General features: G+C 40.5%; 1 protein-coding gene across 1 annotated transcript in view; it reads left to right on the forward strand.

Annotated features, from left to right (window-relative positions):
* The window catches only part of LOC104511178 (mitogen-activated protein kinase kinase kinase MLT), a 45,590-nt gene extending 21,183 nt beyond the window's left edge, over nt 1-24,407 (forward strand). The window contains exons 2-9 of the mRNA XM_010153675.1: nt 3,316-3,403; nt 7,554-7,655; nt 8,391-8,456; nt 9,424-9,452; nt 9,564-9,701; nt 15,722-15,808; nt 19,420-19,494; nt 24,297-24,407. Of these exons, the coding sequence (XP_010151977.1) occupies nt 3,316-3,403; nt 7,554-7,655; nt 8,391-8,456; nt 9,424-9,452; nt 9,564-9,701; nt 15,722-15,808; nt 19,420-19,494; nt 24,297-24,407 (696 nt within the window). The remainder of the gene's footprint in view (nt 1-3,315; nt 3,404-7,553; nt 7,656-8,390; nt 8,457-9,423; nt 9,453-9,563; nt 9,702-15,721; nt 15,809-19,419; nt 19,495-24,296) is intronic.
* The last annotated feature ends 1,027 nt before the right edge of the window (nt 24,408-25,434 follow it).

Here is a 25,434-nt window from a genome sequence, read left to right on the forward strand (position 1 = left end):
ACATAATTTCGCCCATACCTGTGGTGTAAGTACAGGGTGAATGGTTTTAACGTGGTTTGATGATCAGTACCAGACTGTGACTAAGCTCTGCTGCAGTCACCTTGTGTGTCTGACTGTGCATGTTATATCCAAGGAGCTTGTATTTACGTGTTTAGGTTGTGCCTTTCCTTCAGCTGAGTTCCTGCTAGTTCTGCTTCAGTCCAACATTTAAAAAGAAGAAAAAATATCTGCCGTTCACACAAAAAAGTAATTTGATTAAATAACTGAAGCCATGTTACTTATCATCACCTTGGCTTTAGGAAGAAAATTGATGCTCGTTGAAGTTCCATAAGATAGATGGTAGCTTTATTGTGGGGAGTGTATCGTGCCCAAGCCAGTGAGGGCTGGCTTCTTCAGCATCCTTTAGGCAGGTGCATGGCAGGATATTCTTCCAAGCATTTGAGTATTTTGGCTTTAAGTATGAGTTTGATGCTTAAAGGTGATTCTAAATATTCCTGTAAGTGCCTAAGCAGACCTTTGAAATACCAGTCTTTAACCACCACTTTGTAATTTGCTATCTGAAAGTCAGTCTTTCATTGAAATACAGTACCTTCTTGTCAAAAAAAGTACAAAAGCTTCAAAGATGTGGATTGACTTGCATCTGGTTCTCACTGTAAGGAATAAGTGTCTTTAAATTGGCTAATGGAGTTCACAGCTGATCTACACCAACTGAAAAGAGCCAAACATGAAAGGAATAGTCTAGAATTGCTCATGCTAACAACAGCGAAGTGATTAAAAGTGTTTAGAAAGGATTTCTTTCAGAAGTAATGGTCCTTAGAAAGAGTTGGAAAATTTTTTCCCCCAGTTCTTAATTTGGTTTATCTAGGGGAAATTAGTAGGTACTTTTCCTTATTCTTAGATGGAAGCTTGCTTTGGTGTCTGTTACATCCACATTTGGAACTGAACATTGTGTGAAGATGATGCTATTAGCCACGGTTGACACAACATTTCTTCATACTCCTGGGATGTGATCTTAGTGTGTAACATACTGTGAATAAGTTAATATAAGAAAATAAGTATTTTTGACGCACCTAAATACATAATGCCATGGGAAAGTTAAATGTGAGACCGGTCAATTTAATTCTAATGGCCTGTTGAGGTACACGTGTTGTAAACACCAGGCAGGGTTTTGCACAGTGCTTTGAAAACGTGGATTTTTAAGTACTATAGAATAAGATAGTTTTATTCTGTTCCTGTTGACCAAGGTGTCTAGGTAGTTTGCCTGATGTCGTTTGTGGCCTGGTATGCCTGTCTCATTTCTAACAACATTCAGGTACAGTCAAGGAGTATTAGTAGATTTCCTGGTTGTCTGGCAGTAATGCTTGCAGGAATTAGGGGTGATTCCCGAATGTAATATTTCCTAAAGAATATAAAAATGGAATACAAAAATTTTTGAAGTATAGGGGTCTTGCGTTTGCTAGGTCATGGAGATGGAGCTTTGAATGACTAGACTGTCATCTGCGTCTTCCAGGCTACTGAAGGAAGTTGGAGGTACAGCTTGTGAAATGGGCAGTGCCAGTGCTGCTGGAGTCCCCTGCCTTGGGGGGAGGCTGGTGGGGCTGCAGCTGGAGAGCAGAGCTCCTTCTGCCAACAGATCCCTTCCTGATCTGACAGATCCCTTCTCGGATCCCTTGACTGGCTTTAGGAGTGTTGCTGTTTACTTGCAGGTGAGTCTTCCCTCATTTGCTTAGATAGCTGCCAATTAAATTATTTTGTGGACTTGTAGGTGAGTCAGTCTGCAGTATGATTTGCTGAAAACAGCGTACATTTAAAAAAATTACTTTTCTGGTATTGTGAAAAAAGATGACTCACTTCACGGTAACAGTTTCCCTTGCCGAGCAGGCTGAGCAGCATGGAGAGCTAGTGCAAGCCAAGCTGAGTTCAAAGCCATAGTTAAAGATTTAACTGAATGTGTGTAAATGGCGATGTTTTGTGTGTAAATGTAATTAGCATTACCTACAGACCAAGGTCTAAAATCAAAACTGTGGTGAAGTTATTCAGAAAAGGCTTTAAACAACACAGCAAAAAATTGAGCCATCTGATGCTTGTATCTGTAATCGTACAGATATGCACGTGTCATGGTATCAACTACAAAACGTGAGCCAAAAAAAATACTGGTTTGCTCTGTCTCTACATTTATTACAATAGCACTAGCTGATGTACTGTGGTTTTCTGCATTAAACCTGCTATAGCCTTCCTGTTTTCAGTGAGTCTACAAGGCCACACAATAATTTAATTGGCAGCTATCTAAGCAAGTGTGAGAAGATTCAGCAGCAACATTCCTACAGGCAGTAGGCATGAGAAGGGATCTGCCAGATCAGATACTTTAGATAAGTTCAGAGGAATTAGTTGTGAATTGTTCTTGTTAGATTTTCTTGACTGGTGTAGAGTTAACATAATCTGAGAGTCTTAAAGTAATGCGTTACTCTAAAGAAAAATACATAGTAGTATATATCTGTATTTGCATAATACATATATTTGTGTAAAAAAAGGTATCTAAAATCTCTTGAGTATTTATTTTAATGTAGTACAGAGGCTAAACTGTTGAGAGACCTTGAAGGTGCTATCTGACCTTTTTCTCAAAACCCCCAGGGACTATGTGTCTTAATTTCTGTGGATATGTTCTCATTGTCTTGCAGTCTCTTTCTCAAAGCTGCAAGCATTCTTCAAGTGGAATTTGAAGGTTTTGTGTATTTATGCAGAATTTCCAAACATCTGCAGTCTGCTCGGAGGAGCAGTTTCAGTTGCCCTGCTGGTTACTTGGCAATCTCAAGCATGCTTGCTGTGTGTATTCAATCAGACTCCGCAGCGCATGCCTGGAAACTCCTCGTTTCCAGTAAACATTGGATGGAGCTGTGTGTGCATGGTATGCTCTAACAGCCTGAAGTGCTGGACTCCATGAACCCATAGTACTTTGTGCATAAACACAAATTCTGGATAGGACTGCTGCAACTCTGCCAAAAATCCCAGATCTTTCTTCGAACAAAATTTTCCAAGGCCTTCAGTTTTTCCAGAGACTTAGCTTCTTCTACATCTGTGCCTTGGCCACGAAAGAATAGTCTGAAAATTTTTACCTTTTGTTCCCCAAACACACTAAGTATTCATCTGCCAGACTCTCTCATGAGGTTTTCAAATGCCAAGCATTTGTGGACGGTCTTTCCTGTATAGCTGTGAGTATATGTGTTATATACATGTGTTTATACCCACTTGGGTATAAAATAAACTATTATAGTAAATGCCCCATTCTTAATTGTCTAACTTGGTTTTTTTCAACAGGCAGAAATCCTCAGTGTGCTCAGTCACAAAAACATCATTCAGTTCTATGGAGCTGTCATCGAACCTCCGAATTATGGCATAGTTACAGGTAAGGATTTTTGTCTGACCTCTGTTTTGATTCTCCAGTGTTCCACGGTATTAGCTTTACCCAATTTCAGTGTTTTGATAATTGTTCTGGCCTTCTTTGAATGTTGGAGTGCTCGGCACCACCTCCCTCAGTGTAAATGGGAGTGCTGGAGGTGGGAGCCAGGCTGGGAGCGTGGCTGGTAGCAGCACAGAGGCAGTTGGAGCCTGGGGCGTTCTTAATGCACAGACTCCTTAAATAGAAGCTTTCACTCTGTTCTGTGAATTGCTTTTCCAGTTTAACTGATGTGTGACAGAAATAGAGGTTTTCATGTTAGGAAGTTCTGGCAAGTTCTGTGAAAAGGGAGGGTTGAGAGTCTGCTCAGAGCAGAGCTGAACCATGATGTCTGCCTGTATTGAAAATAGGAGGATCTGCACTGGGAAATTCCCAGCCATGCAGAGAGCTTGAAATAGACTCAAGTGTTTATTAGACACCATAAGACAGCTCCCTTTATTGACTAGAACATACGTTTCATTCCTTCTGGCGTTCCTGGAATTACTTTTTTTTTTTTCCTATCCCCACTTTAAGCTTCCTTTCCTTATCTTGGGAGTTGGTCGAGATATAAAATTAAATTACAGATAATGTGATTTCTCCCATTCCTGTATGAGATAAATTAGGTGAGACAGTAGTAGAAAATAAACCCAAAGCAAAGAAATCTTCAGTCTGCTGAAGGAATGTCTGGACAGGTAAAAACCATGAACACGTGGATTAGGAGGCGTAACGCTTCCAAGAGTTTGATGCCATGAGTAGTCTTGGCACATGGCGTGGTCTAATACCGGTTTGAAATGTTGCCACTCAGGTTCTTACTGGTGCTCAGATGGTGGACAGAACCTGTGAAAACTGTTACTTCTACCCGTCTTTTAGACGTCCAGTTATCACAGTAGATGGCAGTGTAATCCGGCGGCAGCACATCTGAGACACAGCACTGCTGGGGGCACAGGGAGCTTTAGTTACAGGAGTAGCAGCCTACTGGAGGTCGCGGTTTTGCAACCAGGACTCCAGAGGTGCACGGGGGTGACCACGGCCCACGCCACTCAGAGGATGCACTGGTGATAGCCTACACATAGGAGCTTGAATACCTTCTTGAAGCAGTAAAAGTAATAAATCAAGTAATGACTATTATTTATAACAAAAGTGTAATAAGCATAAACCAGCAAGCAGAGTAACAAAGGAGCTGTGTAATCAACAACTCGGGATGATGTCTGGATCAGAAAGTCCTCAGTTTGATCTCACAAAAGGTCAGCGTTTGGAGAAGGACATTTGACCTGTTTGCCAGTCACAGGACAGACAGCAGCTAAAGTAGCTCATTATGTCATTAGGAGTGGGGACTCTGACCATCTGCGGGAAAGAGGTTATGCTGCATACTCCAGTCACTTTGTTACTTGGTGAGGTCCGATTCCACCCTGGCTATAGAAAACCACTTTAACAAACTGTGTTGTTTCTCCCTGCAACTTCCAAGGAGACTGGAGTCCCATGGGTTGGAAAGGAAGCAAGGTTCCATTTCCCCATGCCATTTTCAAATGGGACAATGGCTACTGGGAAAAAGGTTAATTGCTCTTGAAACATCTTTTAGAGGGATTTTCATTCTGTGATCTTCTGGATGGCCTTCAGTGTTGCAGTCTTATTAATCCTGTGTTTAGTCAGAGATCCGTTTCATATGAGGGAAAATCCCAAACAAGAAGAAATTCTGAGAAACTAACATTTCTTCGGAGTGATGGAGATGAGGGCATTGAGCCAAGCATTGGCACGTACCGAGCATTAGCTGGACGTAACATCTTACGTGCGGCGTCAGAGAGTTCTCTGAGAAAGGCTCCATCTGCAGTCGAAACACATTTCCCTGCTGGGATGTATGTCAGTGTTATAACTGATCATCCTGCCTGGTGAGCTGCTAACATAGATCACGTCATTCTAGATGTTACTGGCTGTCTCTGTCAATAGCCGTGTCGATGCCTAGCTTTCGGCTCTGGCTTCTGACTGCGACTGTGTCCTCCCAAAACATTCTCAGAGCTTGTGCCCCGTCTGCACAGAAACGTATGGTGTAACCCACAGCCCATCACAGGGTGGGTCCACTCAGGCATTCACAGCTTTTCTTTCTAAAGCAAATGCCTCTTTTCTGTTACTGACAAAAAATTATCCTTGTGATATGATTTCCAAATCCACAACCTCCCAGTAAAAACCTGTGGCACAAGAAGTATGTGGAAGAAACACTGAAGGACTGAGCTTTGTTGACTGAAGCTTGCTTGCCTCGGGTCGCGCAGAGTGGCAAAGGGAGCTGAGTTGTCCCTGACCTGGTGGATCAAATTATGCATCGTAAAGGTATGCGAAGCCTGCAGCCAACCTATGCCCGAGGAATCCATTTCTAAGGCAGATGATGACATCATGGGTAAAAAAAGCTGATGTTTTAATTGCGGAAATGTGCAGGTCAGCAGCTTACTCCGCTTTCAGTGACATCAGACACAACGCTGCTTTCTGCTGCAGAGGCTCCTTTCAGCAGGAGGTCCTGCAGGAATGATCCAAAACTGACTTGCCACTGAAGTAGTTACTTTTAAGGGACTTGATATTTTCTCCATCCTTCCTTTCATTTAGCATTGGAATGTTCTCAGGTGGCCTACCACGTTCTGTGTGGCAGGGTTTCTTCTCCGTGCAGTAATCTCCCAGTGCTTTTGATATCCTTGATGAGGAGCAATGTTTACTTTTTATGCATTTAGTCTATCCTGTATCATTCATTGACTGAGACTATTATTAACAACAATTCAGATATATTTTATGTAGTCTCAGAGGGAATGACTTTGTGACTGCTTTCGAATGGGTGAAATTAAGCATTTCAGTTGCATACCAGCTGGTTGGCACCTTAGGTATGGAGATGTTGGAGTCTTGTAAGCAGGTTATAAATTCTGCCTGAGAAGCACGGTGAATAGCCTTGGGAGAGAGGGATGAAAGGCTTGAAGTTACTCCTTGCATCCCCCTGGGCTTTGCGGTACTTGGGCTACACTGGCTGGCGTGTGCCTGCTCTGTCTTGGCAACCAGATAGAAGAAAATGTGTCAGCTGCTCCGACTCACGAGCCTCCTGTTGTGATTTCAGTGAAATATGAATGAATACTACATAAGCATAAAGCTTATTTAATAAGTGCTAAGCAGAGGAGCTACAACCTTTAGACTGCTGAACATGGAAATCTGGCCTGCTTACCTCAGGGTTAGACCTCTAATTTTTTCTTTCCATTTTTTTTTCATGAACAAATGATTTGACCTGCTACTCTGATCCTCCATGGGGAAATAGGAATAGAAAATTTTAATTTCCCTTTCTACTTTCAAACCCTTTCTTCTAACAGATCATTATATATTGAACATCTGGTTTTACTTCTAAAAAGAGAAATAAAATAATTCTTCTTTGTTATGGGGTGTCATTTATACGCTGTACTGCTCACCAGTGGGGAATATCCTCTGTCTTTGGAAACAGTAAGAAGGATCTGATGCAACAAAAATGATCTATTAACTGCTCTTCTGATTAGGAGTGGCACATTCACTGTTTAAATATGTAAGAATTTAAAGTTACATAAAAGGGATGCTGTGGAGGTTTCAGTTGTCTCCAGTTTCACACCTAAAATACGTGTAGGTAGAACTAGGTTGTTATTCCAGCTGTCAACCCTGCTGACAGTCAGGCTGGATTCCATCTGCCACGCTTGCAAACATTAACGGGCCAAAAAAGCCCTTGTTTGTGCCCATATAATCCTGCTATGAGTTTCTGTAGGTGCAGATGGGAGAAGTTAAAAATAAGGTCTGTTGGTCCTGAACAAGGAGCATCCAGAATCTTTTAGTTTGCTTTTGCTGAACTTTGATGCTGGACCTTTCTAAGACCTTTTTATTTTGGTGCCCGTTATGATGTATGATTTTACTACTACTTTCCCCCTCCCCCAGCAATAGATTGTGCCTGTGTTAGGATAATCAGAACAAACTACCACTCTCCTACACTACACTACTACTAATATTAGCTGGCTGATATATTAGCCAGAGGTTGACTGCTCTCTGAAACTGGCACGGTTTCCCTTAGATCTCTCAGTTTAGGAGCAATGTTTTGAAATGTCATGTGAGTTTGTTTGTTGTTGTTTTTTAACAGAGTATGCTTCTGCTGGCTCACTGTTTGATTACATTAATAGTAACAAAAGTGAAGAGATGGATATGGATCATATCATGACCTGGGCAACTGACATAGCTAAAGGTAAGCAAGACAAGCGGTGCATTACTATCCTACACAGCCAGCAAAGTGTACAGCTGGAGTTGCTTTCCCTGTCAAGTCAGGAAAGCCTTCTTATACTTCCTTATTCACACTGGGAAAAAAACCGTAAGTACTTTTTAATGTGTTCCTGGGTTGTTAAGAATCTCAGTTAATTTCTGGAGTGAAAATGGCTTCTATGAGCCATTTTTACTTCTGGTTTGCCCCAAAGTCTCAAGAGGATAATTTTGCTGATGTAGAGTAATTATGAGGTGAAGTGCATAATTATCCTTATATTTGACTTGAATTGGGATATTTACGGAAGCTAAGGCCTTATTCTCAGCAATCATACTGAAATTCTTCAAAAAATTATGCAGAACAAGCTGTTTATCCTTTGTGTTCTCTGTGACCACGCAGTGATTAGTGTAAACTAATGAATGAACAGTAAATTCATATCTTGGCTTGCCTGTGTAGACAACACCTTAGAGGAAATAACTAAATATGACGTTAAAAAGCATTAACGTACCCATAGAGATGGTCGGGGAGATATATCAGCTTTCTTAGTGTTTTTGACTCAGAGTAGATTATGGGAAGCTTCACTTCTCCAGCGGCATATCGAAATGGCATATGGGCATGCCAACTTACATGGTGGAAAATCAATGGGAACCAGGAAACTTGGCTGCTGATAGGTGACTGCCATACCCAGCCTGCCTAACTAGATTGTTCCCTTGTTTTGTGTAGGAATGCACTATTTACACATGGAAGCTCCAGTCAAAGTAATCCACAGGGATCTGAAGTCCAGGAATGGTAAAGTAGCAAAACACTCTGCATGTAGTGTTACCTGTTAATGCGGTGTTTAAATCTGTACCCGAGCTTTGTGTACATGTGGAACTAACCAATGCCTTGGCTGTCATCAAGCTGCTCTCAGAGTTGTTGAGGCACAGAAGACCTTGTTCTCTCCTCCCCATCCAAGGCTGTCTGAGCTGTGTTACAGTCCCTGGCATTATTTAGAGCACTGTGGAAGGCCCTTGCAAGTTGTGTCTTTGCTGACTATGATTGTACCCATCTTATCAGCTGTCAGACATTGCCTGGGCACTCCTCACTTCCTTTTTATATTGGGAAGGTTGAGTACCAGGAAGGGCTGGCAGACACCAGGCACAATAGACTGGATAAGGCTTATTATATCTTATCTGAAAATCTTGCCTTTACTGTTGTTTGTTTTGAGGTTTGACAGGTACTCATGCTTTTTAGTAATATGCATGGTGTTGAGCTGCACTGGTTAGTCTGTTCTTGGCAGTTGACGACCATTTATGAGATTTGATGAACATTGGCTTTTAACTGAAACTTTCAGTACTAGTAGAGGGATAGGTGGGACACAGATATTAATAATACACATGGGGAGATAAGAGAGGTCTAGATCTCACCTCAGTTGTAAGTTTTCTCCTTTTATTAATGAATCTTTCAGAGAGCTTCTTGTTAAGCCTGATTACATTGGGGAAAATTGAGTTTTTCTGTATTTTAGCTATAATTGTGTTATCTTTGAACTCAGTAGGGCCTGAAAGGTTTTGTGTTTATTCAGAAGCTTGCAGGAATTCAGCAGATGTTCTCTAAAGCTTCTCAAAGAAACCAGGATGATTGTGCATGTGTGCAAGTTCAGGTGCTGGCTCACTGTAGGATCCATTGCTCTTGATAAAAAGCAGAGTCTTTTGCTGTGAGAATGTATTGTGTTTATTTTTAATAGCATTCTTCTAACCTGTTGCTTTTTCATTTTCAGTTGTTATAGCTGCTGATGGCGTGTTAAAGGTATGAAATCTTTATTTGTAGAGAGATGCTACTGTTTGATTCGATGTTTTGAGGCTTAATGAATGAGGTTGATATGCTAATCTCTGTTTATTTTTAATTTATTTTTGCCAGATCTGTGATTTTGGTGCCTCAAGGTTCCACTCCCATACAACACACATGTCATTAGTGGGCACTTTTCCGTGGATGGCCCCAGAAGTTATCCAAAGCCTCCCAGTGTCTGAGACTTGTGACACATACTCATACGGAGTGGTGAGTGCCTCTCATTTCCCTGTGCATAGTCGCAGATCACTAGTGTGACAGAATTCACGTGGTGCAAGAACAACAATTATAAATAAGGTCAACAAAAAAAGTCACACTTTCTTTTATGTTGGACCCATAATTTGTAAATACATGCTTGAAAATGATAGGAAGAGTGTCTTGCATGCTTAGTAAGATCCTTATCTGATTAACAGCATGCAGTGTGGGAAGCACATGCTTTACCATAAGTATTCAGAGTATGTCTGAAGGCTTGCAGGAGCCACTGAACTATTTGCATCATGAATCTCTGCTTGTGTTGTTTAGTGGAACAGAAAAGAAAAGGGTTTTCTTGCAATAGGTGTACAACAAAATGGACTGATTATGATTCCACTTTCCATAAAAGGGAGTATCACAGGTTTTTACATTAAAAAGTAAGCCAATTGTCCATGCTTAGTTGTTTAAGAGTCCCTGCTATCATGAGCTGTGAGAACAGAGACTCTACCTCTTGTGGAGGTAGAGGCCTCATCTAAAAGTATAGAAAAGGCCAGCATGGCTTTGCCATTTTTCTGAAGGGGGAAAAATCAGGTATAGTTTATCAGAATTCCAGGTTTGCAGGTACAGGAGTGTGAATTACTTCACTCTGTCCACACTTCAGCTCTAGTTTGTTTTGCTCTGCAATACAGAATAGGCTAGAAATAGCCCTACTGGTCAGATCAGTTGTATGCCCAGCCCCCTTGCCTTTCTCTGACAGAGAGCAGGAAGGAATACTTTGGGGGGAAAAAGGAAAGGAAGTGGGGTTGTGCTTTCCATGCCTACCTGTGTATTAACCATTTTTGGTTTTGGATTCAGTGGCGGGTTGCAGAATGAGGGAATATTTCTGTATCAGTCAATATTGCCTCTTTGAGGAATGGGAAGAGATGGATGTGAGGGAGGCACTGTGTTTTTAAGCTGGCGCCCATGGCTGTGTATAGCTAAGCTGATGACCCAGTGGAAGAGGACTTAAATTTTTTTCCAAATAGTTGTTTTACAGTGAAAAAAAAATGTATGAAAGATGACGTGGTGTTGCTTAAAAACAAAAGTTGAAGGTTTGCAAGGAGGGAGAAAAAGCCTATATTGGCAGATTCAGAACCCTTGCTTGCTTAACTGAACTAGCTCACAAACAGTAAGAGAACATATGCTAACAAATGTAAATGTTAATGTAAACTGTTACTGGAAGCAATCACACGTTATCCACTGAAGGGAAACATTCCAGTTTCAAAACAAAGCAAAAATGTTAGAAGAGAAATTCCAAACATGGTCTTATAGCTCAAACTGTTCACATAGTCATCTTGGTGAGAATTAACTATAAGTAATATTCTAGAAGTGGGAGAAGGTAAAAAATTGTTTAATATCTTATCATGTCAAGTATTCCCAGAGCCTTGGGAACACTGTGTCACACACAGTTTATTTTTCCTCATCCAAAAAGTAGAGTTCCTTTGACAGTTCTGTACTGGGAGGTAAAATTCAACTACCCTCCATATAAAACCAGTTTACTGTTACTAGAACATTGTGATGTGGTTACAGGTGTATTGTGCTACTTTAGTATGCCTAATAATATTTGACTCACACTTTTTAATATATTGTTTTTAAGCAGAAGTGTTCGACTGTGGGCAGAAGCTTGTGAATTCATAAGCACTTAGGAATGAATTTGTCTTTTTATAACTCTCCCCTTGGAAGACCATCATTTTCAGAGGAGATACAGGGGTAGAAATGAAGAATGGCAGTGGCCCAAGTTCTCTGTCGATGAAATTACTGACATTATGGGGTTATACCAGCAAGAAATTGTCCGAATATAACACTGAAAATTGGACTCTCCTTGTAATAATTGTTAGACTACCGGAGAATTAGCTATGAGCTGAAAACAAAAAATCTTGGGGTATTTTTGTCTCTTCAAAAGTTTATCACCCATAAACCCAAAACTTCCAGAATCCCTTTTCAAAGTGTAATGCTTGCCAGCAGCTTTTGTGCTAGAGAGGCAAATCTGCTTTTCTTCAGTTAAAGTCCTGTTAACAAAGAACAGAATCCTTTCAAATGTAAACTAGTAAGATGCTAGGAATAGATATTCTGTTTGCAATATTTGTCACCTTCCCCATAGTTTTCTTTAATTTCTTTTCTCCTGTTTTTTCTCCTGAATCGCTTTTCTTTCTACAAACCAATCTGTGATTTTTAAATATTCTGCTTATGGTGTGTGGGAGCTTTTTTCCGTAAAGTGCCGAAGTCTTTCTGCAACCTTATAGGTCTGCATTGCTCCTCAGCTGAAATGAATATTCTTCCTTATGAGCAGTTGCATACTTGTTTATAGCTAATGTTCAGATTAGTTTGTCCTGCTCTTCACGGATGGTTAAACAGGTCCATATAATCTCTTTGAGATATATAGTAAATAATCTATCATACCGCCGTGAAATGCTAAAGCTAAATGTTCTAGGAGGTTTATTGCAACACAGAGACAGGTCTTGCATTTCCTTTCAGCCATGCTGTGATTCGCTTTTCTAATCCATTTCCAAATCCATACTCTAAGCAACAGATACCAAGTGTTACAAGTGATCAACCCAGAAAGTGACTCGCATGTCATTGTGTGTCTTGCCCCCAGATGTGAAAGTGTATGCGGAATGGCAGTGTTCACTCTAAAAGCTGTTTTGAAATCATGAAGATACATGCTCAGAATATGTTATCTTGGCAAAATGGTTTGTAGTGCACTGCAGTGTGTGTGTATCAGTACAAATGTGTTTAATCATGGAAAGTTTATGTGATGTAGCTGAATTATTTTAACACAAGAACCAAAAAAGTAAAACCATTAATTAGGTATTGGTAGCATGGAGACTGCTGTTAAATGTAGCAGCTGTTATGCTCCTAGCAATAGTTCATACATTGCTTTAACTATGAGAACATACGTTATTTATAGAGGGAATGTTGGCCAGCTCCAGGGGTTATCCCTTACTCTTTTTGAAAAGAATTACGTGATCTTTAACTTCCACTGGGATCAATGCAGAGAGACTGACCTAATTTTCATGACTAAGAGCAGTACCTCCAAGAGTGCAACACTTCCCGCTCATGCTGTACTTCTGCTAATTGTGGCTCCTGACCCTCAGCTCTTAACGCTTTCCTACATTCTTTTTTTTCAGTGAAGATGTACAGTGTTTGCTTTTTCTCAGATTACTCATTTGGATGTTCCCTATCCTACATGGCACTTTGAATCTTTGTTGGCTTTGCACTGGGGTGGAGATGTGGGGGTTTTGTTGTTTTGGTTTTTTTTCCCTTTTGTTTGTTGTCACGTGGTTGAGAGGACAAGAATTGAGACACACAGCTGAGATGACAGAATTAAGCCTGTGAGCTTTTTTTTTGAAGACCATACAGTTCTTGTTCTCAGCTTCAGGTATAGGATGAATATGCCTACACTTGTCTCTCCTTTCTGTTTCTCTGTGTGCAAAGAATTGCTCCGCATCTTCAGAGGCCACAGCTTCCAAACCACGAAATTACATGATCTTGCTTTGTTTTGCATCACCGTGTCCAGCTTGGCTGTTTCTCTGTGAGCACCAGCTGTCTGTCATCACAGAGATGTGATGTGATCAGGAAAGCAGGTGATCCTCACCATCAAAGATGGAAGGGGAGGCTAGTCATCTCAGTGTCAATGAAGTTACACCAGAAATGGAAGATAGATTGATTTCCCGATGAGGTGACCTGGGGAGCCAGTTCTGAAAATAAACTGCATGTATCTTGCAATAAAGAGGCTGGGGTGAGGCAGGTTGAGGTGCTTTTTCTGCTGCTGAATGACCTTGGGGAGAGGAAGAGACAGATGGGAATGCAGAACATACCCATTTGCTGCTTTTTTAAAGACTGGTAATTGCAATCCTTCACCGTAGCTTGATGATTCAGGGTAGCTAGTTCATGAGATAGGGTTGAAGCTCCTATAAAAGTGAAGACATGGCGCCATTGGAAGGAAAGGCTTTATCTACGCCATCGGCCTGCATACAAAACCTGCATTGGTTTAGAACATTTTCTAAACCTGTGTAAATAAATACGGTCTGACATCCCAATCTTGTATCTTCTGCTTTTTTCTACTCTTAGTAAAAAAATAAGGCATTAAGAAAAATTCTTCATATTGTGTCAGATTGCACATAGTTCAAGAGAAAACCAGCACTCCTGAAGCGTTCTAAGCTAGCACTGCTGGTTTAGGAAGGCAGTGATCCGTACAGGCGGTGGAAATAAACACTAAAGGTGTCATGATAAAGGAATTCAGTGCAAAATGTTCTGCACAAGCTTAAGTGAATGAGTTGAATGAGACAACCCTTATCATTTACAGTCTTCTGAAAGAAAGTTAGCAGAGCAGTAGAGTTTTCCTGCTCAAGGCCCTTGGAGACATTTCACACGTACTTCATTATGCTCCCTACTTGGGAGATGTATTTAGATACTGCTCTATCTGATGTGCGAACTTGAGTTTCTTCTCTGTGGTTTCCTGGTACAGCCCTACAGATGAGGTGGCTCTGCAAAGCTGCTCAACTGCATGTTTGATTTGGTCCAGGGGCATTTGTTTTAAGCTGGCTCTTTTGTACACTGCTGCTTTTTCTGAATTACATGGGACTGCTAAATTACTTTCTTCTCTCATGGTTTAATTTCCTTCTCTACCAGTAGAGAGGTGATAATTGGAATTACAAATTGAGGTGCCTTTTTTTATTCCAAAAGGGATGAATTGAGGCAAAGAGGACAGTTGAATACCTTTATGATAGCTTTCCCTATATATTTCTTATTCTCAGGAAAACTGTCCTTTTACTTATTTTTCCAAGACAGCCTTACTTTTACTAGTCAGCCTTCTGACTCAAGCAAAATTATTCAAATAAGTCTATTGATGGAGTAGCCTGTTCACTTGATTAAAGGCCTAACTCTGCTTCAATGCAAATTTTTCTGCTTGAGCAGCATCTGCCAATATTCTCACATCTTCTTTCTAATTACCTTCATAGCTGGCCAGAATCCATTCAAAATGATGTAGCTGGAATAAGCCTGGGTACTAACCCGAAGAGTGATGATGTTGAGACTTGCATAAGGATCTTAATGTGTTTGGTTAGAGTCTACATAAATGTCTTTTTTGTTGATGTGCTTGGTATATGAGCAGAAGAAAAAGTTTGTGTGTAGATATTTGTAACAGTATGTGTATGTGAAGGTTCTGATCTAAAAAAAAAAAAAAAGCCATACAAGTGAAGGTACAAAGTGCCTGTTAATTCAGTTGTTCTCCGATATGTAGTCTCAGTGGCAGAAAAGCAAGTTGGATTCATTGACTTGAAGGCTTTTTGGTGATGCCAAACTCTTTTCTACAGAGCAGCTTAGATTCTCGGGTAGTGTGTTACCAAAATGCTAAAAGCATGTGAATTTAGGAGATCTTTCTATATCGAAGGATAGTGCGAATATAAGATATGGAGAAGAGGGTACTTTTCTATATGCTGTATTTTGTTTAGTTTAACGTAATCACATACTTGGAGATAAACAATTACAATTTTGCTCGAAAAAATTATATTTAATATTTTCATAGGCGTATCATATGAGCACAATACCTTTTGGATCATATTCTGACTACTGAGAAGCACTAGTTGCAGTCATACAGAAATATTTTTAAATGCAAAATGACTACAAAGCAAAGATATGTCTAGTTGGGGCTGAGAAGGAGAGGAGGAGTTCATTGTCTTTCCAAGGCTCAACTGCCAAATGTGAACTTTATAGTGTACAAAGAAAGTAAAAAGCATTTTCCATGGCTCTCACAAAATTGCAGGCATTAGACCCCACACAACCCAGTTTTTCATCTGGGCTTTTCTGTAGAGGAAAAGGCAGAAACATTTGAATTAATTTAGTGAGAGGATCTTGCACACAAACACTGGTCCAAGTTCCTGGAAATGGAAACTGGTTGCCTGATAATTGGATACAGAATAGGGCTGTATCAAGGTTTAATAATGTATTTAAAATACAAAGTACAGAAATAAAAATTCTTTTCTTTTTTTCTGTTCCAGGTTCTCTGGGAGATGCTAACAAGGGAGGTCCCCTTTAAAGGCTTGGAAGGATTACAAGTAGCTTGGCTTGTAGTGGAAAAAAACGAGGTAAGACTACGTTTCTACATTCAGGTACATAGATCAGAAAACAGTATTGGGGTTTTGCAAAAGACTTTTTCATCTTCTTCAAATTGAAAGTAAGTTCACGCGTATGGAAAGATTAGCAGTAGGAGCTAACACAAAGGGTCAAAGTGATGTTATTCCTCATGAATGGACCCTTTACATCTAATTGTTGCAGCTTCACGTCGTGATGCTGTAGATCAAAAATTGTACAAGTACTGTACTAGTTTCTCAGTCTCAATTGTAAAACCTAGGGGTTTGTTCTTAGTGATGAAAGAAGCCATTGCGTCCAAGGTAGGGGAACAGTTTAACTCCATCTCCTGCGTTTAGGACATCTTTTTACTGGCCGGGAGTTGATATATCTGTAAGAGACCTTCAGCTACTTCAACTTAACTCTCCCAGCAGGAGTCACTATAGTACAAGAAACTGCCGCTTAGATGAAAATTTCAAAAATAAAAGAAGAAAAAATAGTTTTAAAAAAAGAGAGAAATTACAGTTTTGCCACCTACGTTCAACACTACATTGAAGATGAGCTCCTCACTGGTATCGGCAAGGCTGTGGCATAGCTGCAAGCCTCCTCATGCAGAGTCTTTCCATTTCAAAAGCACTTCAGTGGTGTAAACACCGTTTGTACAGTGTCCCCAGCCTCGCTTTTCTTCTTCTCACAAATTGAGGCTTTCAGTTAGTTGGACATGTGAGCGTATATCTGAACACATAGTCCCTTGATATCAAAGACAGTAACTACATTTAAAAAACATTTAAAGTTGTGACTGTACCACACACAGACAAGCATGGAAATCCTCCACAAAGATGAAACCTCCTCTATCTAGACACAGCGGAAGCTTGGGAAACATTACAATGGCGAGGCAGTGGCTGTACAATACAGATTCCTATTATTCTACATAAACTGTTTCTCAAAATGCTTCAGAGTTGATCAGAGGAGTTAGGTTTCCTCCTCTTAGTTTAATATTTTTTGTTGGTATTTTTTTCCCCCTCTCTTTTTTTCTTCGTCTGTTTGAGGACTGGATTAATTCCAGTGAGTGATCCTGTGATAAACCCGTTAGTTGGAATTGCTACACCAACAGTATGAAGATTATGAATGTGGTCTTCTACAGAGCAGGAGGCACAAAGAGACTTTCTCTTAGCTTAGGAAAAGCCTCATACATCATTTTGAAGGTGGAATCAAAAATCCTTCCACTGACAGTATTTCTTTCCTATGCCTACCACGTGCAGTTTTATGTAGGGGGTACAGACTGGCATTGGGAATGTTGTAACGAGAAGTAGTCATAAGCTGAAAGATGTCAAAGAGTGCAACACACATTTCTCTACAGTTTTCCAGATCAAGGAACTGTGTAAATTACAGTGTGAACAAAATGTGGACATGATGACTGTTTTCCTCATGGCTGAAGAAACCTAAGGGGTGACATCTTCAGAGCCAGCCGTTTGTCTGTCAGGTGCCACTAGCCTAGTGCTGCCATCTTCTTTGGATGGGTGCCAGGGAGCTTAAAGGGAATTAATGCTTGCTTACTTAGTTGTGGTTTGTTTTTTTTCTTTTTTTTTTTCCTGGCCATGACTTCAGGAGTATGTCCAACATAAGCCTTGTAAAAGTCAGCTTGTGCTACTTTTCTTCATAGTTCGTGTGTCCCAAAGCAAGTGTGAGGGTCAGGTTCTGCTCTCAGTTCAATCTGCTGACATCAGTGGGGTTGCATGGTTCCAGTTCACAATAGGGTTGAATCACTGTTGAGACAGTCCTTCATTTTTCACACTGCAAGTCTCTTGCTAAAATGAGTGTGGGACTGAGGCCAAAGTGTAATTGCGTAGGGTGAAAAATCTCCCTTTGCAAAGCCTGAGCCCAACAAATGAAGTGGATTTTAATGATTCTGTATAGGTCTCTTTTGACTTTCTGCATAATTTCACGGTGTTATTTTTATTCTGTTAGAGTTTCTATCTAATTATATATTTTATTAATCCAGAAAAAACCCACATGAGTGTTCAGATTATGCTAAGCATGATTTTATAATAAATTACCACTGAAAATGTCATCTTTATTGTAGTACGACACTTTTGGAACCTGCTACCTCTATGTTACATGATCGGTAACATTCTGCACAAGTGAGACACATGCAAATGACGATTGCAGCCGATTTTCCACCTCCTGGAACAGGGAGGGTTACAGACAAATGCTGTAGCAAGACTAGGCAGTGTATTTTTAGGTTAATGACTCAACCAGAGATCAAACACCAGTACAGTTTGTTTATGCATTGAACAAATTTCTGTGTATTTCTTGCACGGAAAGCTTTGCACCTGAAGGTATTGCATTATTTTAATAATCGTGCTCCGGCAGTGCCCTAGCTCCGTACCTTGTGTTTCCAGTTTTCATGGTGTTCAAATGCTTGTGCAGCAGAGTTTAACCCTGGCTGCTGAGGCTTGTAAGGCTTTGCAGGTCACGTTGCAGTAATATAATGGTACAGTTTGACACAACTTGTTCTGCTTTGCAGAGTGGGACAGGTCAAAAGGTTTTCTGGGTAGGTTGGTCTGAACAGGACTTTAATACCTGGTTCTCACCTGTAACAGGACAGGGAACCCTTTTTTCCAGCTTGAGTCCTCTTATATTTTGACCCATTTTCACTAAGGAACTCTCTTTTTTTTTTTTTTTTAATCTATATATTTTTTTAATTTAGCATGAAACATCTGAAGTCAGTTCAGTGCCTTAGCGAGAGCAGAGGCCTCTCCTTATATGTATAATGTTGTTGGGATGCACGTTTAATCTCAGCTGGACGAGAGGCTTTGGTATCCGTGTGTGTGTACATGGGAACGGGTTTGCTTTTAGGCTTTCCAGTGTGGAGGCAGTGTCTTTAAACTGAAAGTCCCCTAAGACTGACTCAGGGAAGCTTTTCATGGTTTGAAGCTCTCAGCGAAGGAAAACAAACAAGCTTCAAACTAATCTTCTGTAGTTAGTGGTCCTGACTATAACCAGCAGCTTCTTGTCTTCAGTCATCAGGAAATATTTATGAGAGTTCACTGTACCCTCAGAGTGCTCTCCGAGATCTGCGTGTCCTCATTAATCCTTCAACCACAGGCTCATGAAACTTCTGGTGTCATGTAGAGCTCCACTTAACTTTTTTTTAACTCACTTTAATGTAATCTGTATTTCAGCCATTTGTTATACCAAAAGTGATTATAGCATTGTACAGCTGGATCATCTGCGTGGGAGAAAGGAATTAAGGCAGGCTGTACGTTATACCTATCTTGACAGGAATCTTGGAATACTATGCTATAACGTCCACAAACTATTATGTTTTAATATTAAAAGTTGTTTGCCTTGTTTTGACTTCTTGTCTTTGAGCTTTCTTAAGCAGCTCCATTTGTGCATTTGTTCCATTCCTTCTTTGTAAGTCTATTAATTCATTTGTATATCTTGCTAGTGTTAGTAATTACGATTTTTCTTCTTAATATGTTAATCCTCAGTTTTTATATTGTGTTTAAAAGAAGGAAGAGCATGTTTTACTTCATTTAATTGCATTTCTTTTACAGGAAATCTGTTAGTAGCAGGTCAAAGGGCAATGCTTCCAATAACTGGTACCTTCCCTTTCCTTTAGAGATTAACCATTCCAAGCAGTTGTCCCAGAAGTTTTGCAGAACTGATGCACCAGTGTTGGGATGCTGATTCAAAGGTAACGTAATTTGTGTATGATTTCTACACCACCACCACCCGCCTTGTTTTGCTAAGAGTGTTAGTGGGGGTTTTGGGGTCAGGTCCCAGCTGACACCATTGTTGCATACTAGTAGACACATTTCTTCACAAAGATAGCTGAAGCTGTCTTTTTTAAAATGTGCTTACATATTTATACCTAATTGTGTGTCTTTCCCTTTTAATCAAGATTTGTTATGCTACTAACTTACCTGTCTACTGAAGATAAAGCCTGTAAATAGGGTGAAATGGCAAGAATGTAGCTGTTTTGCAGCAAGTGAAAAATTATTTTCTATTTTTTTCAGTAGTTAATAGTTAATCTTTTTGAATGTGTGAGAGCATCACATATGAAATACCTATTTCAAGGTCCAACTTTGATCCCTTCCTAGTGTTGAAAAAATGTAAAGAATAAATTAATCCATAAAATGTGGGTAGGAACAGCAGAAACACATTCCACATTAATGTTAAACCTTGCCTACTCTTTTCGCTTAGGACTTTGGATGATGAGCTTTATAATTATACTGTAGTAATAAAGTACTGTAATGTACTGTTTAGCCATGAAAACAGAGTAAAAATACAAGTTAGAGCCAAACCCTTGGCACTATTAATCTGCCCCTATGAGAATAAACTAAAAGGGAAATTTAAGAGTGTTTGTTTAGTAAAAGGTTTTTTAGATTATTGGATTTACCTTCTTTAAATTGACTCTGCCACCATCCTGTTGTACATAAAACTGGCTGGAAAGAGCCTGTGGACATACTAGCTTTATTAACAAGGATTAGCATCCATTTCCTTTGCCTGTGAAGGTGTTTGAGAGAGGGAAGGATAGGTAAGAAAAGGAAGGTAGGCTCTTTCTCAAGTCAAGCAAGGATTTTGTTCCTTTAAACTCAGAAGAAAGTTTGCTACTATTTCGGAGAGACTAAGGTTAATCCCGAGGTGAATTACAGCACTTAAATGCTCAAAAGCTAGAATTCATTATCACCGTGGAGTAGTGACAGAAGAGCAATGTGAGGAAGGAGATTTCCCTTTGTGGGTTTGTTTTTTTTTTTTTTAAGCAAGGAGTTGCTTTCCTACAGAATGGATCTGGAAGCCTGAGAACCATCATCAGTGTGTGGCTTCCACATGAACACCCGTTTAAATGCCATTCCACTAATATCCCCTTCTTTATCCTCTGCACAGAAGGGAGATAAAGGCTTTAAGTCTTGCAATCTACAAGTAGACTGTTTTAAGTTCTAGGTCAGTAATTACTGAAGAGCACTTTCCAGTGGTAACTACATATCTTTAATTACTACTCCTAAGCATCAGCACCATTACCAAATGCCACAGAATAATCTTTTCTGTAATTGCAGCACATACTAGCTCAGCTTGCTCACTGACTTGCTTTAGCCACATACATGTTGTCCAGAAGGCTGTTGCTGGTTTCCAAGGAGAGGGAGGGATCTGTATGCTGTAGAAGAAGGATGCCCAACCATCAGGCTGAGTTCTGTCTGCACAAGCAATTCACCTGGGTGTGGGCTGGTTTCTGGGAGCGTTGTTCCCAGAATCAGATCGGATCTGTGCAGTAGGTGGGTTTTTCTGACAGTCTGCTCTTTGTGACTTTTTTCATGCAGCTTCTGTTCAGCAATTATAAATGCTTTGTTCACGTGACTAAAATGGAGTAATCTCTGGTCACAGTTTGGGCATGTGACTGACTTTTTCAGTCACGTGTTGGAAAAGGATTGCTACTTACAGCTCTGAAAAAGCCTTGTTAAAAGGCTGTGTGGCCTGCATGAGCCAAAAGATGGAGCACACTCCTCTCAAATACCGCGCTGTGTAATGTTCCCGTTTCGCCAGGGTTAGCTTTAGAAAATCAGATAGTTGATGCATGAACAAGTTACTGAAGGTCAAGTGGGGTGAGCCTGAGGATGTCAGCTGCTCAAAAGCAATTGCTCACATGCATACTTCTAGCCAACAGAATGTATGAGGTACTTTTTTTAGGTGGCTTACTCCTGAGAAAAGAGGGATTACAGTGCATTTACTGTAGGGCTAAAGAATACACTTGGAGAGCTGCTGCAGAGCAGCTGAAGTGTCAGACACTGCTCACGCCATAACTTCCTCATGGGAATGGACAGAATTATTAATTTTGCTTTGATTTCTTAACAGTTTTTTCATACATGGGGAAAAAAAACTGTCTGTAGTGCATTGCTCCATGTGATATTTGTAATGGTAGTCTTCACACAGTTTAAACTGTTGAAACAAACAGTCCCCAGTGGGTTCAAAGCATTTTACTAAAATGTTAATTACTAATTATTTTCATTCAGTAATTATTAAAGAACAGTCTCTGTGGTAACTAAGTATCTGAAATAACTACTTCCACATGTTAAAATCCCTACCAAACAAGCTGCTTTTGCTTGGGTACTAGATAATTGTACAAACAAGGTTGCTCATCACTGGTGCCTTTGTTTACTGGGTATACTTGCTTTTGAAACACAGGTGAGTGGTTCTTTCTCATTAAATCTGGTCCTTCAGTTTATCCCCACTTTTACATCAAAGATGTTTATAAATTACTCAAGATTTTAATGGAAGTCAGAAACCTGGGAACAGAGAAGCAGCAAGAAAGGAAAGCCATGTGGATTAAATATTCTGATTTTTTGCAGGCCTGTTTAGTAAGAAATACTGGGTGGAAGGAAACAGTGAAAACATTAGCCAGAATTATTTGTAGAGGGGCATATATTTTAAAGATTTTTGTATGAGACATCACAGATATAAAGGGAAGCAATTTTCAAAGGCAACTCATGCCTGATATTCTAAGAATCTCGTCTTAGGAGAAACTTGAGATGCCTGACTTTCTAGAAAGTGCTAAACACCCATCCATCCAAAGTAAGTGTGGTTTGGTGTTGTTTTTTTTTAAAAAAAAGGCTGCTCAGCTTGAGCTCCCAGTTTCAACAATCATTTCTTGCCAGTTTTAACCACAGTATCAGTCTGCACTTAAACTGTATTTATTAAATAGGAAATTATCTGTGCCTATGGGGAAGAAACCAACAAAACCCACATGGCAGTGTAGGCTTGTGTCTTCCTGTCACCCTTGCCTCCAGGGAAAGCTGGTTCCTGTCAGTCTGGCAGCTACAGGGCTGGCAGGGTCGCTGGTGGCTGTTCACAGAAATTGCACAGCCAGGGAGGTGCAAGGTTTGTCAGTGCCCCGGCGCGGCACACTCCCTGACTGGGGAGATTTGTGCCCTGCCAGGGCATGTTGAGACAGTCTGCTCAGACGTGGCAGGTCCAGCACCATCATGCATGTAGGGGGGCAATTGCAGCCTCCCCCAGCCCCACCGTAAGTGCGGGGGGACTGGGCCGGGTGTCCGCACTGGGACTAGATCAACAAGTGCAAGCGATGTGCTGCTGAACAGGCACCTGTTGCCACGCTGCTCACGCCCCCAGGTTGCTGCTGCACGGACACGGCTGGGGGCCAAACTGCGTAAGTGCATGGGTGGTGGGGGCAGGTGCTGTCTGTTGCAAAGAAAATTTTCATAGCTCATCCAGCTGCCCGTTGCCTGAAATCATGGAGATAGACCAAAAAATGACAGACAAAGCCTCCAGTTACAGCCGAATAGTGCAGCATTACAGCATAAGAGAGCTTGTCTTTTTTTTTTTTTTTTTGTTATGCATTTGACACTTTTTCATGCTGTTTGACATTTAAAATAAAGAAATTGTCTTTCTTTTATAATGTGGAAATCACTTGGATCTTCCTGGGAGAGACACCTCAGCATTGTTCCTAATTGTTTTTGTGCTCCCAAATTAAAATGCACGTTTTAATTGCGGCATCTGTAATTTTAGCAGAAATGGTATAATTACAGGCGCGATAGAGAGAGAATGTGCATCATCCCCTTATTATGTATCTACATTTTGTTTCAACCTTTTGTCTCAACCTTGTCTGGGGTCTGTCAAACAGACTAACAGAGTCAGCGCTCTTTCAAGAAACACATTCAACCTTGGCTTTTTTAGTTTTTGGTTGTTATTATCCTACATCATAGCTTCGTTTTGGGACTAAGGGGAAAGTAGAAAATATAGAGAAGTTTTAACTGCTGTCTGTGACTAGTGAGCATGGTGGGTGCTAGATGAAGAGCCCAGGAACAGAAAGTTCAGTAAATGAGCCCAGGACAAAAGAGCACAGGCACCACTGACATGAGAATGGCTGCCAGGTGAGACATCCTCACAGGTCCTCAATATTCAGTTCTTCCACGGCTGTTCCTGAGATAGATAAGTGAGAGGTTTTTCTGGAAAGTCTGTCCTCTCCAAGAAAGGAACTGCAGCCAGAAACCCATTTTTGATGGGCAGCTAAATAGCTTGTTCACACATTAAAGAGTTTGGCTTACTACCTGTAAAAGGCCATCTAATTGCCAGTTGCTAATGGGTCCAGCTTTCTCTTTTGGGCAGTATTTTCCTTCTCAGCTCGAGGAAAACTTTATTCTTTAGAATTAAGAACCTTGATGGTTATTGATGCTACTCATGTTGTTTAATGCTCCTACTGAGTACCAAAAGGTTTTACTGATAGGTACAGGAGACTACGCTAAGGCTTGAGCTCTGCTAGCTTGTGTGACTCGCCCCAAATGTGGACCTTCAGTGGGAAGAACAAAAAAAAATAAATGTGCAATTTACAGTCCTCTTGTAGGATGCTGTGCTCAGAAAGCAGCATAAAAGTTCCTGTTGCTTGCAGTCTTTCAATTGAAAAAAATGCTGCAGGTAATTTTACACATTAGTAGTTGTATGTGGATGTGAACGCTGTGTTGTGTTTGGGTTTCTTGTCTTCAGAAAAGGCCATCTTTCAAGCAGATCATTTCAATCCTGGAATCCATGTCCAATGACAGCAACCTTCCAGACCAGTGTAACTCATTCCTGCATAACAAGGCGGAGTGGAGGTAAGTTGCCTTCCTCCCAAGATAAAATGATGTTGTTTTCCTTTGAAGTGGCGTGAGTCCATGTTCTCCAGAAAGACATCAGACTCCGATGATGTATTGGTAGAAAATATCTGTGTTAGAGGTATTTTTAGAACATAACTTACCTTGTTGTTTTTCCCAGACCAGTGTAACTCATTCCTGCATAACAAGGCGGAGTGGAGGTAAGTTGCCTTCCTCCCAAGATAAAATGATGTTGTTTTCCTTTGAAGTGGCGTGAGTCCATGTTCTCCAGAAAGACATCAGACTCCGATGATGTATTGGTAGAAAATATCTGTGTTAGAGGTATTTTTAGAACATAACTTACCTTGTTGTTTTTCAGGAATATTGTATTAGGAGCCAATACACTTAGCTGTACCCTATATTTATTATTACACTGGTTTAGGTATCATCATATTTATGGTTTTGTGATTCACATCTTAAAACCATTTACGCACTTTCAGTCAAGCGTGCGAGGGCAAAACAACTTGGGTATACATGTATTGGTTGCAATTTTCACAGAAAGTGTATCAGCATATGTTTATCCTTTTTTGAAAAAGGATAAAAGGCGTGAAATAATGCATTTTCCAATCATGCCTCCATTTGTCTTCACTTGTGTTCTGCCGTGGTTTGTGCATTCTCTCCTTCGTACCAACTTTGTGTCCACGCATTCAGCACGTGCCCAGGCTGGCCCTGGTTTTGCGCAGAGCACCAGCATTGCTTGAGAGTATGATTTTACCTATTGCTGAGTGTAACTTTTATTCCCAAGTCATTTCAAAGGGAGATGAGATTGGAGAAAACTTTATTACATGACACAGTTTGATTACAGTAACCGTTTCGGCCTGTTCTCCGTAGGTGCCCAACCTTCAGACAAAACCCGTCCCCAGAGGTTATGTGCCGGTGGGAAAGCTGGCTGCTGCACAGCACATCTTTCTGTTTGGAAAGGCAAATCGAGACCAGGTCCGCGCAGGCAGAAGATTTTTGCCAGGCGATCGGGCCTCAGTCTATATTAAGAA

This window comes from Eurypyga helias, unplaced genomic scaffold (assembly GCF_000690775.1).
Source record: "Eurypyga helias isolate BGI_N326 unplaced genomic scaffold, ASM69077v1 scaffold30136, whole genome shotgun sequence".
Classification (NCBI taxonomy): domain Eukaryota; kingdom Metazoa; phylum Chordata; class Aves; order Eurypygiformes; family Eurypygidae; genus Eurypyga; species Eurypyga helias.